Source organism: Eschrichtius robustus, chromosome 20, assembly GCF_028021215.1.
Source record: "Eschrichtius robustus isolate mEscRob2 chromosome 20, mEscRob2.pri, whole genome shotgun sequence".
In the NCBI taxonomy this organism is placed as follows: domain Eukaryota; kingdom Metazoa; phylum Chordata; class Mammalia; order Artiodactyla; family Eschrichtiidae; genus Eschrichtius; species Eschrichtius robustus.
Window position 1 is genome coordinate 38,359,962 of NC_090843.1, and position 13,561 is coordinate 38,373,522.

Below are 13,561 nucleotides of genomic sequence, written 5' to 3' on the forward strand. Positions count from 1 at the left end.
TTTCACTATTAAGGTAAGGATGGCTCCTTGACCATAAAAGAAAAAAATTTCTCTGAAAGATTCTCAATATAATTTTCAAATCACATATGTAAGAGAAAATATGATTTTCTGATAAAATATAAAGAAAAAAATTTAAATATTAAAAATCCAAAAACAAAATTACTGGGATTTTGTTTGTTTTTGTTATGCTACTCAACAATCCAATGTCAAAACAGTGCCCACTGCTGAAGCTGGCAGGGCAGGCTGAGCCAGTACCTCCTCTTCAAGTTTTCTATAAGTTAAAATGAAACTTAATTTCTCACTTTTTCTTCCAAGTTTTGGAAGCCATCAAACTGTCCCAGTCAGTGAACTCTACAATTTCTGCTTACAAGCTTTGTCTATATTATCTCTTCTGTCTAAAATTCCATCTCCTGTCCTACTTCCAAGCCCCCAACACATTTTTGTCCTTCTAGAAAATAGTTGCTTATCTTTCAAGACAAATCATCTCATCTTTGAAGCCTGAGTCTAAGATGAAATTGTTTATTCAACATTATGCAAATGTTTCTTGAGCCCCTTCTTAGTGCTAGGCACCCGTGTCTCTGCAGACTCCTGCACTCTAGGTAGACTTCTAGCACAGAATCTGCAATGCTTTCTTGTCCTTCATCCTCTGAGTCATTCCTGACTCCTCCTCTTCCTGTTAGGCAGCAAAGACCGAAGAGAGGGTCATGACACACTCATTTCTTTGTATTTCCAACAGGGCCTGATTAGAAGAAGGGGTTTAGTAAATCACCAAGTGAACATGTAAGTTGCTCTGAGCTCAGAGCAGGGAGGATTAATAAAAAACATACATACACAATGGAGATACTAATTCAAAATTGTGAAAATAAGTGAATGAGCAGAAAAACAAACTTATAGTTAGTAGCAGCAAAGAAAGGGAACAGGAAGACAGCAAGTAGTGCTGGGGGGACTGATACACCAAGCCATGGGACCTCAGTAACTTTGCATTGGACCAGGTCAGATTTGAGGACTGGAGATTAAACTTCTTGATGAGAAGTATGAAAGGGAATAATATTAATATTCATCATAACAGCTAACCCTACGTGCCAAGCACTGTCTCAGGTGTTTTCAATGAATTCACTCATTTAAATACTCCAAACAACCTGGAGGTCCTCCCACAAACAAATGGCTCTGGTCACACAGCCAGTAAGTGAAGGAGGCAGGGTCTGAACCCAGGCTCCAAGCTTTGTCAGTAAACCACCATGCTCTACGGTTACTGTGTTCACCATATTGACTCACAGTGAGGATGAATGTGAAGAGCTGGTACCTATAGAAATAATAAAAAGGTCTGGAAAAGTTCAGTGGTTGCCTTGAAAAGAAAGGATTTGCTAAGTATAGGATAGATTTGAGCTAGTCCCATTCCTCACCACACACACACACACACACACACACACACACACACACATACCATTGCACTTGCTTCTTTAAACCCTTTCTCAAATGTCAATCTCTCCTAGAAGTTGCAAGGAGAGCTTCATCAAGAATGTACTTGTAACCAGCTTCACTAAGAAGCTGAGATTTTGCATCTGGAGATTGCTGAGATTTTGCATCTGGAGACCTTGACCAAAGGTCGCCGTGGGCGTCTTACCTTAAACAGTTGCTTCACCCTCAAGGAGGATGACGAGAAAGCAGAAAGGAAGGCAGAGCTCCCACTTACATAGCCAAGCAGGACCTGTATGCTGAAAGAATTGTAGCCATGTGGGGAAAGTTTTGTCCAGATTGTCTAGTGCTCTCTCCCCAGTATCCTTCAGCCAGCCTCACACCGTTGTGCTTTTCTTCCCTAGTGGAGCACAATTCCCAAAATGAAGGCCAGGGCCCCTTGCCCAGTGGGCCCGCGGAGCACTTTGCTGCATCACCACCAGGTGGATGGAGGACTGGGCATCCAGGGTGGCCTCAGGAGCATACTCCTTACTGGGGTCCTTGCCTCGGCAGTCATACAGCACGCAGGAGATGAGGAAAACCAGGAGCAAGATGACGTAGCTCGCAATTAGGATGATCAGGTTCAAGGTGACAGGGTCAATCTCCAGGTAAAATTCCATCGCATCCCTCACGGTTGGGAAGTGGGTCTAGAGAAAGGCAGCGGGGCCAGTTTGGGGGTTGCTGGGAGCAAACCCTAGCTCGATGGAATAACTACATTGGCTCTGCAATAAAAATACATTAATCCTCACTGCTTCAGGAGACCTCACAGATTAAAGCTGCCTGGTTTAATAACTTAAGCTCTTCTGTTAATACTACAGCCACCAAAGCACAGAAACTGTCTCATCAACTCACCTACGCAGAGAGAGAAAGAGAAAAAGAGAGATGGTTTATGTTACCAAAGTGTGGTATGTAAACAGGAGGTCCATATAATTCAATGTCCAAACAGGGAGTTTTGGTGAACAAAAGTAAGGGCTGTTAATAAGCACACTGTTAAAAATTGGATTGTCCTGGAAAAACTGTGAAGTATGGCCACCCTTTATATAAGGGAAGCTTATTTATTTCATTTTATTTTTTAAATTAAATACAATATTTTATTAGTTCCAGGTGTACAACATAGTCATTCAATATTTTTATAGGTTATACTCCATTTAAAGTTTTATAAAATATTGGCTATATTCCCTGTGCTGTACAATATATCTGTGTATCTTATTCATTTTATACATAATAGTTTGTACCTCTTAATCCCCTACCCATGTCTTGCCCTCCCCCTACTGGTAGAGTTTGTTCTCTGTATCTGTGCATCTGTTTCTGTTTTGTTATATTTATTTGTTTGTGTTTTTTTTTTTTTTTTTGGATTCCACATATAAGTGATAATATACAGTATTTGTTTTTCTCTGACTTATTTCACTAAGCATAATACTCTCCAGGTCCATCTGTGTTGTTGCAAATGACAAAATTTCAGTCTGTTTTATGGTTAATATGTAAATATGTGTATATACACCACATCTTCTTTATCCATTCATCTGTTGATGGACACTTAGGTTGCTTCCATATCTTGGCTATTATAAATAATGCTGCTATGAACATTGGGGTGCATATATCTTTTCAAATTAGTGTTTTCATTTTCTTTGGGTATATACCCAGGAGTGAAATTTCTGGGTCACGTGGTAGTTCTATTTTTAGTTTTTTTGAAGAATCTCCATAGTCTTTTCCAATGGCTGCACCAGTTTACATTCCTACCAATGGTGCACAAGGGTTCCCTTTTCTCCACATCCTTGCTAATATTTGTTATTTGTGGTCTTTTTGATGATAGCCATTCTGACCGGTATGAGATGCTGTCTAATTGTGGTTTTGATTTGTGGTTTCCCTGATGATTAGCAATGCTGAGCATCTTTTCATGTGCCTGTTGGCCATCTGTATGTCTTCTTTGAGAAAATGTCTATTCAAGTCTTCTGCCCATTTTTTAATCAGGTGGTTTGTTTTTTGATATTGAGTTGTATGAGTTGTTTATATATTTTGGACATTAACTCTTTATCAGACATATCCTTTGCAAATATTTTCTCCCATTCAGTAGGTTGTATTTTTGTTTTGCTGATGGTTTCCTTTACTATGCAAAAACTTCTAATTAGGTCCCATTCGTTTATTTTTGCTTTTGTTTCCTTTTCTATCTAAGCGAGGTTTTTGGGTTTTTTTTTTCTATTTTATTTATTTATTTATCTTTGGCTGCGTTGGGTCTTCGTTGCTGCACGCGGGCTTTCTCTACTTGTGGTGAGTGGGGGCTACTCTTCGTTGCGGTGCGCGGGCTTCTCATTGTGGTGGCTTCTCTTGCTGCGGAGCACGGGCTCTAGGCACGTGGGCTTCAATAGTTCCAGCACGCAGGCTCAGTAGTTGTGGCTCACGGGCTTAGTTGCTCCACGGCATGTGGGATCTTCCTGGATCAGGGCACGAACCCGTGTCCCCTGCATTGGCAGGCAGATTCTTTTTTTTTTTTTTTTATATATATATATATATATATATATATTTTTTTTTTTTTTGGTGTGTTAGCTTCTGCTTTATAACAAAGTGAATCAGTTATACATACACAATATGTTCCCATATCTCTTCCCTCTTGCATCTCCCTCCCTCCCACCCTCCCCATCCCACCCCTCTAGGTGGTCACAGAGCACCGAGCTGATCTCCCTGTGCTATGCGGCTGCTTCCCACTAGCTATCTATTTTACATTTGGTAGTGTATATATGTCCATGACACTCTCTCACCCTGTCATATCTCACCCCACCCCCTCCCCATATCCTCAAGTCCATTCTCTAGTAGGTCTGTGTCTTTATTCCCATCTTGCCACTAGGTTCTTCATGGCCTTTTTTTTTTCCCCTTAGATTCCATATATATGTGTTAGCATACTGTATTTGTTTTTCTCTTTCTGACTTACTTCACTCTGTATGACAGACTCTAACTCCATCCACCTCATTACAAATACCTCCATTTCATTTCTTTTTATGGCTGAGTAATATTCCATTGTATATATGTGCCACATCTTCTTTATCCATTCATCTGTCGATGGACATTTAGGTTGCTTCCATGTCCTGGCTATTGTAAATAGAGCTGCAATGAACATTTTGGTACATGACTCTTTTTGAACTATGGTTTTCTCAGGGTATATGCCCAGTAGTGGGATTGCTGGGTCGTATGGTAGTTCTATTTGTAGTTTTTTCAGGAACCTCCATACTGTTCTCCATAGTGGCTGTATCAATTTACATTCCCACCAACAGTGCAAGAGTGTTCCCTTTCCTCCACACCCTCTCCAGCATTTATTGTTTCTAGATTTTTTGATGATGGCCATTCTGACCGGTGTGAGATGATATCTCATTGTAGTTTTGATTTGCATTTCTCTAATGATTAATGATGTTGAGCATTCTTTCATGTGTCTGTTGGCAATCTGTATATCTTCTTTGGAGAAATGTCTATTTAGGTCTTCTGCCCATTTTTGGATTGGGTTGTTTGTTTTTTTGATATTGAGCTGCATGAGCTGCTTGTAAATCTTGGAGATTAATCCTTTGTCAGTTGCTTCATTTGCAAATATTTTCTCCCATTCTGATGGTTGTCTTTTGGTCTTGTTTATGGTTTCCTTTGCTGTGCAAAAGCTTTTAAGTTTCATTAGGTCCCATTTGTTTATTTGTGTTCTTATTTCCATTTCTCTGGGAGCTGGGTCAAAAAGAATCTTGCTGTGATGTATGTCATAGAGTGTTCTGCCTATGTTTTCCTCTAAGCAGGCAGATTCTTAACCACTGCACCACCAGGGAAGCCCTCTAAGGGAGATTTTAATGCCAAGTATCCATCTTTGGAGTGATTTGGGCTTTGGGAATGGATGTGTTTCTTTAATAAGAGGAACACGCACAGCGCCTGACATTTTCACCCTTTCTGCCTTTGTTGGTTTTTTTCATTCATTAATTCAAAAATACTTCTTGAGCACCTCTGTTTTCTAGGTACTGTGCCAAACAATAATGAGATAGAAGCATTTAGTCTAGCAGGGGAGACAGACATTAAACAAATAATAGCACAAGTCACCATTTAAGAACAGTGGGAATAAATTTATAAAGACAAGGAGAGGGTGATAGGAGAGTGTGTCCCAAGGTAGGTCAGAGAAAGCTTCCATGAGGAAGAGACATTTAACCTATGACCTGAATGATAGTCAAAATTTAGCCAGGTTAGGACAGGTAAGGAAGATTTTTCAAGCCACAGAGAACGGCATTCATGAGAGGTCTGAGCAGAAAGAAGCCTGGAAAACTAGAGGAATTGAAACAAGGCCAGTGGACTGTAGTACAGAGAAAGAATGGGGAGCATAACATGAGAGCGGTGGGCAGGGGTCAAATTGCAAAAGGATGTGCTAGCCCTGCTCAGGGCTTTAGAGTTGATGCCGGATCTATGGGCACCACTGGATCAGTTAATGCAGGGGAGGGACGGGACAGATTGCACTTTAAAGAGATCACCTTGGCTGCTGTGTGAATGCAGGAAAATAAGCAAATTGAAAAGAAGATCAGATAAAAATACAGCTAGCCCTTGATTTATAATCATCTTCCTGCCTCAGTGGTAGCCTGTCCCAATAGTCCTGTAGAGGGCCAACCTCACGGGCATGGGATCTGGGCAGTTGCACAGGGCCTCTTGCTCAGAAGGGCCACACACTTAGTTTAATGCCCTGCTGTCTCCATCTTCAATTTTTAAATAATTTTTAATTTTGTACTGGGCTCACAAATTATGTATCTGGCCTTGGTCTCATGGTCTTGTGTGTGTGCGTGCGCGCGCGCGCGCGTGTGTATTATTTATTTATTTATTTATTTATTGGCTGTACCACACAGCATGCGGGATCTTAGTTCCCTGACCAGGGATCGAACCTGTGGCCCCCTGCAGTGGAAGTACGGAGTCTTAACCACTGAACCACTGGGGAAGTCCTTCACGTATACATTTTTGACCAGACAGGGCCATTTCTCCAAGAGCTAATGGGATTCTTTTGATACTCCTGGTTAAAGGTCAAAGGTCCCAGAGGTCTGCTAGTTTCTTGTGGCTGTTAGGCTTTAATGGCCTAGCAGCTTCCCGTCTAGTCCTTGATGCCCAGCTTCCCTGGGAACCTGAGGGTTCACGGTTGCTGTAAAAGGGATTCTTATTGATGTGGAGACCTTTATCAAATAAAATATTCCGTGAATCTGTGGTTCTGGACTAAGCTGTGGAATTATACTTAGAAAGATGAATGGTTCTCAAACACCGCAGGTGTAGAGCAAAGGCTCGTTGGAATCAACTGGGCTTCTTAGGAACACAGATTCCCAGATCAACGCCAGATCTACTGAATTAGAATCTTTGGGGCTGGAGTCTGCGACTCTGCATCAGTAACAATCTTCATGGATAATTTTGATATGCAGCCAGGATGGGGAATCATGACCACAGATGTGTGAAAGAAGGGTGTGTAGAAAATGGGTCACCAGAGCAGTGGTGCCACTAAGAGATGTCATAGGAGGCATTCAACACAGACATGACACCAGTCCAACAGGCTCAGATAGTTCATTTTGTCAAGAGCAAGTCCTTTTCCTGGTTGCGATTCACATTTATCAAGCTCATAGGAGACTGATGTTTAAAACAGAATACCGATTTACTGTTACAGTGAAACATACACCTGTCACAAGGTTGGAAGGTCTTATGCTGGAATGACCATAGCTTTTTCTCCCTGGAGGCAGATCTAAAGACAAAGTCCATTTATAACAGAAAGTTTCTTCGTGAGCACCGAATCTCAGCAAGTGGAGTTGTCGGGTGCTTCTGTAAGTCACATCAGTGCTCCCAGATTACAGCAAGGCTTTAAAAGGCAGCAGTATGTACCAGGTGGTTATTACTATCTGCAGAGAGTGTTTTTGTCTTTGTAACTACCAGTGCTCAAAGGTCATTTCAAATCCAGCCTTGTGGAGGCTTTGCTTCCTTCCAATGTGTTCGGTGAAATGCTGGCTACCTGGTTTGTTAAATTAACCCTGGGGGTGGCAGCTCAACGTCTCCAAAGCACCTTTCCTTCATTCCTGATCTTTAAAGAACTTTCCTCTTGTGCCATCTAGTGGCCTAAGCAGAGACTGCTAACTAAAGAAAAAACTGGCAAAGGCAAGCTGGGAGGGCGCTTTGTAATCAGCAGCAGGGTGTGACAGAGGTAATAATAAGAAGCTACAGTTCAAAACAACCCCTTGACATAGTCCGGACATAGTCTTTCCTTCACTCATTTACAAACATGTATTGTGCACTTACCATGTGGCGGCCTGCTCGGTGCTTTGGAGCTTGACGATGTGATAAATGCTGAAGCTACACTGAGTGCCTGATGATAGGTAGAGAGCACTAATGAACAGGAGGAGCATCAGCTGCGTCTTAGGATGAGGAAACCTAAGCTCAGGGAGGCAATGGAATTCTAATCAGCTCATTCTTATTCCCTTTCTCCCTCTCACTCTTCCACCTCTCTTCTCCTGCCTGAAATATAAATCAAATATCTACATAGAATACCCTATGCTATGTGCTCTGGGGCATTTGAAACCTAATCAGATAGATATTCCCTGGGCTCTCATTTGTGTACACACATTCACAGTCTAGTCCATTTTGTCTGCTGACCTGGGACGTCACCTAATAATGCCAGATAAATATGTGCTCCATGTAAATGCATTTTCAGGCGACTAGAGTTTATTTCTTAAAACTCCAAAATATTTTTGAATTTTAATTATGCTGCATAGGAGTTTATCTCTGACATTACACACTGCCTTGCTTCTTCAATAAAATACAGCATCCAAAAAGCCTTAGTGTAGTTTTAATTTTCAATAACTTCGGAGGTAAAAATGTCACAAACTTACAAAAGAATCATTGGAAGTCTAATTATTTTACAGTTGAGGACATGGAAGCTCAGGGACGTGATTTGCTTGAGCCAAGCAGACGGTAAATGATAGAAATAAGACTTTAAGCAAAGTTTTGAATTCTAATCTAGTGCTTTTTCTCTGGAGCTATTGACTAGGTAGAGAGGAAGATGAAAGAGGTCTAGATGTGATAGATGTTGGAAAAGCAAGAATGACAATCATCATAAAACCCAAATGCTAGCCATCTATATTTTCAAAAGTCTACTTGACCTAAAAATTTACACTCAGAGAACATAGCTACCTCCAACCCGTGGCCCCTCTCAACTTCGCAATCAGAATCTAGTGTGTGGCTCACCTGGGACCTTCTGGAAAAATACTTCCATGTATTATCACAGAACAACTTCAAGATATTTTTTCAACCTGAACTAGGTTTAATAGAGTCTCCTTCCAAATTCATATCCTCTTAGAAACTCAGAATGTGACCTTCTTTGGAAATAAGGTCTTTGCAAATGTAATTAGTTAAGATGAGGTCATGGTAGATAAAGGTGGGCCTTAAATCCAATGACTGGTGTCCTTATAAGGAGGATATATGAAGACACAGAGATACGCAGAGAGAAGGCCATGTGAAGATGGAGACAGAGATTGAGGTTAGGCAGCTACAAGCCAAGGGATGCCAAGGATTGCTGGCCACCACCAGAAGCTAGGAGAAAGGTACGGGACAGATTCTCCCTCAGAGACTCTAGAAGGAACCGACCCTGCTAACACTCTGACTTCAGACTTCCAGTCTCCACAACTGTGAGAGGATAAATTTCTGTTGCTTTAAGTGGCCCAGTTTGTGGTATTTTTGTTACAGCAGTACTAGAAAATGAATGTACCATCTCTCTAACGCTTAGATAAAACAAGGCATGGCTTGGAGCAAACTGGGAGATAAGCAAAGCTCTACTTTGGATATACCTACCTCTACTTCCTTTGGGTACTTGTCCTTCTAGCTCTGGTTTTGGTTCCTGGCTCCTTTGCTAAGTATGGCTCCATGAAGAAAATGCCTGAGATGAAAGAAAATTCCTGTATGTGAAATTTGCTTCCATAAAAAATAAACACAAGTTTAAAAATAGCAACTGGTTGGCAGCCCCTGATATAGCCTTTTATATCTGCCCAATAAAATTCCTTGGAAGATACAGAAAAATATAAAGACCTACAAAAGAAATAAAAAAGCAGTGTAGCAGGGGGTAGTATTTTAAAGGTGTTTAAAGATTGTTTCTTCCCTCTCCCCTTCCCAAGAATTATTTGAACCCATTTCTCTTCCCCTTCATCATCCAGGGTTTCTAAAGGTAGTGACTCTCAGGGGATATACATCCTGAAAGAGTCAGATTCATCATTCTTGAGCTCTTTTGTAGACTTCTGTAAATTTATACCAAAGTCCATTGGCTTAGAGCCAGGCATTGTGGGGAGAGCAAAGACCATTTTTAAAATTACAAAATATTGGGTTTGTGTATCAAGGGACTAAGAACCTAGAATTTACACCTCAGGCCAAAATATAGGAAAAATAAAGTAAAGAATGTGAGCAACTTTTCTACTTTTAAGGCAATAAAGAGTTGAAAGGGGGATTCCAAGGGGAGGTAACAAGAGAGTAGATGCTAGTGTGCCCCTGTGAAGGCCCTTCCCTTTCCCCAAACCATCTATCAGTGGAGAGACTGTAGACTCACACAGATAGAACTCCAAAGCTGAAAGTCTTGGGATCTGATTGCATAGTATGTCTCTGGGAGATTGTCAGATTCTTGGAGAGGCCACATGCCCTATATGACACTGAGCAGCAGCGTGCTGGAATAGTAGAGAACAGTTTCCAAGAAAGGTGGCTAACTGGACAAGCCAGGGCTACCTTACAATTGAAGGCATATCAGGATGGTGCAAGGAAAATAGCCAAGAGTTTCCAAGACCCACAAATAGGATTAAGGTGGAAGAGTTGAGAGATGTTCAGTTGAAGGTCTCAGAGTTCTACCAAAGAGCACAGAGTGAACAGACTGCCAGCTGTGTGACTGGAGGCTTGGACAGGAGCAGTGAAGTAGCTGGTGCAGAGTCTGATGCCCAAGAACAGATGGGACAAGCCACACGTCAGTGGGGGACATTGAAGACAAATGAAAATATGTAGACCACTTGTTCCTTCCCCAAAGCTGGGACCTAAGACCCCTGGAACTTAGATGATTCCCAGAAAGAATGTGGGAAGAAGGCAACAAGGGAGACTCCAGAACTTGAATAAATATTTACTTCCCCAAAGATGAAGCTTTAAACAAGAAGTCGTTGAACTCCTTTTTATTGGCAAGATTGGATTTTCATCATTGGCAGATGTGGAGGCTTCTGAATTAATTTATCTTTCTAACAGAGAAATGAAGGAAAATAGGTTTCGTATGCTTGAGTCATGCCTGTAAATTATACATGCATTAAAATAAGACTGAAAGACAACCCAATACAAGAATTTGAGAGACTCATGACATCAGGTAGATAGAGCTAGATTTAGCAGTATTTAAACAGTTTTCACTGCAGGGCATAATCAGGCCTTGCATTAATTAAATAGAGAATGTTTAAAGATAGTTGGACATTTGTCCAACCAAATCCACCATCTGCCCCTGTATCATAGACCCAGGACACATAGAACCTTATTGCTGTCCTCCTATCCTCAACATCTTCAATCCGAGGGAAATGAGTATAGAAGGAGGGGGTGGTGGAGATGGTGGTGCCTTACATCATGGGCAGCTATTCCTCACAAGTTAAAGGTGTACAATGTGATGGTTTGACATATGTTATAGGTCAATTGTATCTCAGTAAGGCTGGAAAAAAAGAAAATAAAAAAATAAATAAAAATAAAGAGAGCAAAAAAATAGGAGGAACCCTGAGAAAAGGCACAATGGGCAGCAGAAAATTCCATCTCTGTAACAAAGCTGTAGTAGATTAATGCAGGGTCAGATCACAGAGGGCTTCGTAAGCTATACTAGAGAATTTGGATTTTATTCTAATTGCCACAGGAAGCTATCAGAGAGATTTAAATAGAGTGACAGTGATCACACTTAATCTTGGAGAAACTCTCTATGTCTGATCTTCAGAGAATGAGTTACAGAGAGACAAGAGTTGGAGAAGAGAGATGGGTAAGGGAGACTGCTGCAATGGTGTAGGTGAGATGTGATGATGGCATGGACTGGAGCGTTGATGAAGATGCTAAGAAGTGGCTTGGATTTGAGAAATATATGTTGCGCTTGCTGAGGATTGGCTGTAAGTGATGAGAGAAAGAGGATTTTGGCCTGAGCAACTGGGTATGGGGGGTACCATATATGGGGTTATCACTTAGTGACATGCACATGGCTTGTTTGGGGGGTGGATCAAGAGTTCTCCTTAGGATTAGTTAAATTTGATATGCTGAGGATGTTGCTGGATATCTGGGTCTTGAGCTTAGTGGGAAGATCAGTGTTGCAGGTACAGATTTTGGAGTTAGCAATATAGAGGTAGCATTCATAGTGACAGAACTGGACAAGACGAGATTGGGAGAAAGTGCCGATAGGGTAGAGAAGAAGGCTAAGGATGGGGTGCAGAGTATTCCAACATTTAGAGACTCAGCAGACAAGAAGGGGCCAACAAATGAAACAAAGGAGTGGCCAGTGAGGTAAAGGTAAGCCAGGGGAGCACGGTATCAGGGAAACCCAGGGAAAAGTAGGTGTAAAAAAGGAAGTAGCCAACTGGGTTAAAAGCTGTTAAGTGATTGGGTAATATGAGAATAAGGAATTGACCATTGGTTTTGAGACCCTGATAAAAACTGAAGGAGTTTTTCATGAAGGTGGGTGGGGTGAGGAATGAAACCCAAAAATGTAGGTTGAGAAAAGAAGGTAAGAAAATAGAGACTGAGTATAGATCATTTTGAGGGATTTGGGTGTGAAAGGCTGCAGAGAAATGAAGTAGCTGGAGGCCAGTGTGGGAGTGAAAGACAGGTGTTTGCTTTAAAAATTTTTTTTAGATGAGTGATGTTAAAGCATGTATGTGAGCCAATGGGAACAGTCCAGTTGTGAAAGGGCAGTTGATAACACAAGAGAAAAGGGAAAACTATAGGGTCAAGTTCCTTGAGCAGGGATGAGATCCCATGTAAACATGGAAGAATGGGTCACAGCTAGGAGCTGGGACAATTATTCCGTCATATCAATAGAGGAGGAAAAGTGGGTTTTGAGTGGCTTTAGTGGTAGGAAGATGAGGATAGTTTCATCTGATTCCTGAGTTTTGTTTGGTTTTTCACTCAGGAATGAGTCAAAGTCATCAGCAGAGATTGAGTGAGGAAATGTGTGGTCTGTTGAAAACGAAAAGTTCTGAAATATTTGTGTTGGAGAAAGAGAAAACAAATATCCTAGGGAAGTAGGGTAGGAGTGCTGGGCAGTGTTGAGTTGAGATTAGTCATCATGAATTTAAAGTAAGATGTTTAGCTCAGAGTAGGTAGATAGTTTGGTTAAGCAGATTGGAGGCTTAATCAGATGAAGAAACAGAGGGTAGGGCCAATAAGGGTGTTAGGAAGGAAATGATTCTCAAACTAGATCAAAGCTTCTAAGCTGGAGGTAAATGAGGACATATGGGGTGGGGGGGCAGTGTGGAGTAGTGATACATGGTAGGGTCAGTGCAATGGTGGCCCCTGTGTGGTCAAGAGACGGTAGGGGCAGAGAATTGAGTCCATGAGCCGGGAGGGCTGGAGGTGGTGGATGGGAGGGGCATGACTGGAACTGAGATTTCAGAAGGTGTATGGTTATTGGTGATGATAAGATTTCGGGAGAACCATAAAAGTATGGATGGCTGGAGTGGAGTGAAGGGCATGTCCTCTCAACTGAATAGTAAAAAATCTGCAGGAACAGAGGATTGTTGAAATTTCCAAGTAGGAAAGAGTAAGAGTGAAGAGAGTGAAGCCAGCTGAGCACTAAAGCCCTTGATGAGCGGGGAGTGGTCAGGAGATAGCCAGATCACAGTAAAAGGAAGAGGTGTCTGATGGTCAAGTCTGATAGATAAAGGGGAAAGATATGTTTAGAAGTAGCATTCAGGGTAACAAACCACCTACTTAAACTGCAGCTCTCAAGTATGTGGGTGTATTAGTTTCTTGTAGCTGCTGTAACAAATTAATACAAACTCTGTGGCTTGAAACAACAGAAATTTATTCTCTCATAGTTCTAGAGGTCAGAAGTCCAAAGTCAGTATTACTGAGCCAAAATCAAGGTATTTGGCAAGGCTGT

General features: G+C 41.5%; 1 protein-coding gene across 1 annotated transcript; it reads right to left on the minus strand.

The window, feature by feature from the left end:
* Positions 1-1,793: 1,793 nt before the first annotated feature.
* SMIM36 (small integral membrane protein 36) lies at positions 1,794-2,075 on the minus strand. Its single transcript, XM_068530212.1, has one exon. It carries the CDS (start codon positions 2,073-2,075, stop codon positions 1,794-1,796), a length of 282 nt encoding a protein of 93 aa, XP_068386313.1.
* Positions 2,076-13,561: the final 11,486 nt, after the last annotated feature.

Excerpts from the sequence above, each read along its gene's own strand:
- SMIM36 (XM_068530212.1), bottom strand. The coding sequence starts at position 2,075 with ATGGAATTTTACCTGGAGATTGACCCTGTCACCTTGAACCTGATCATC.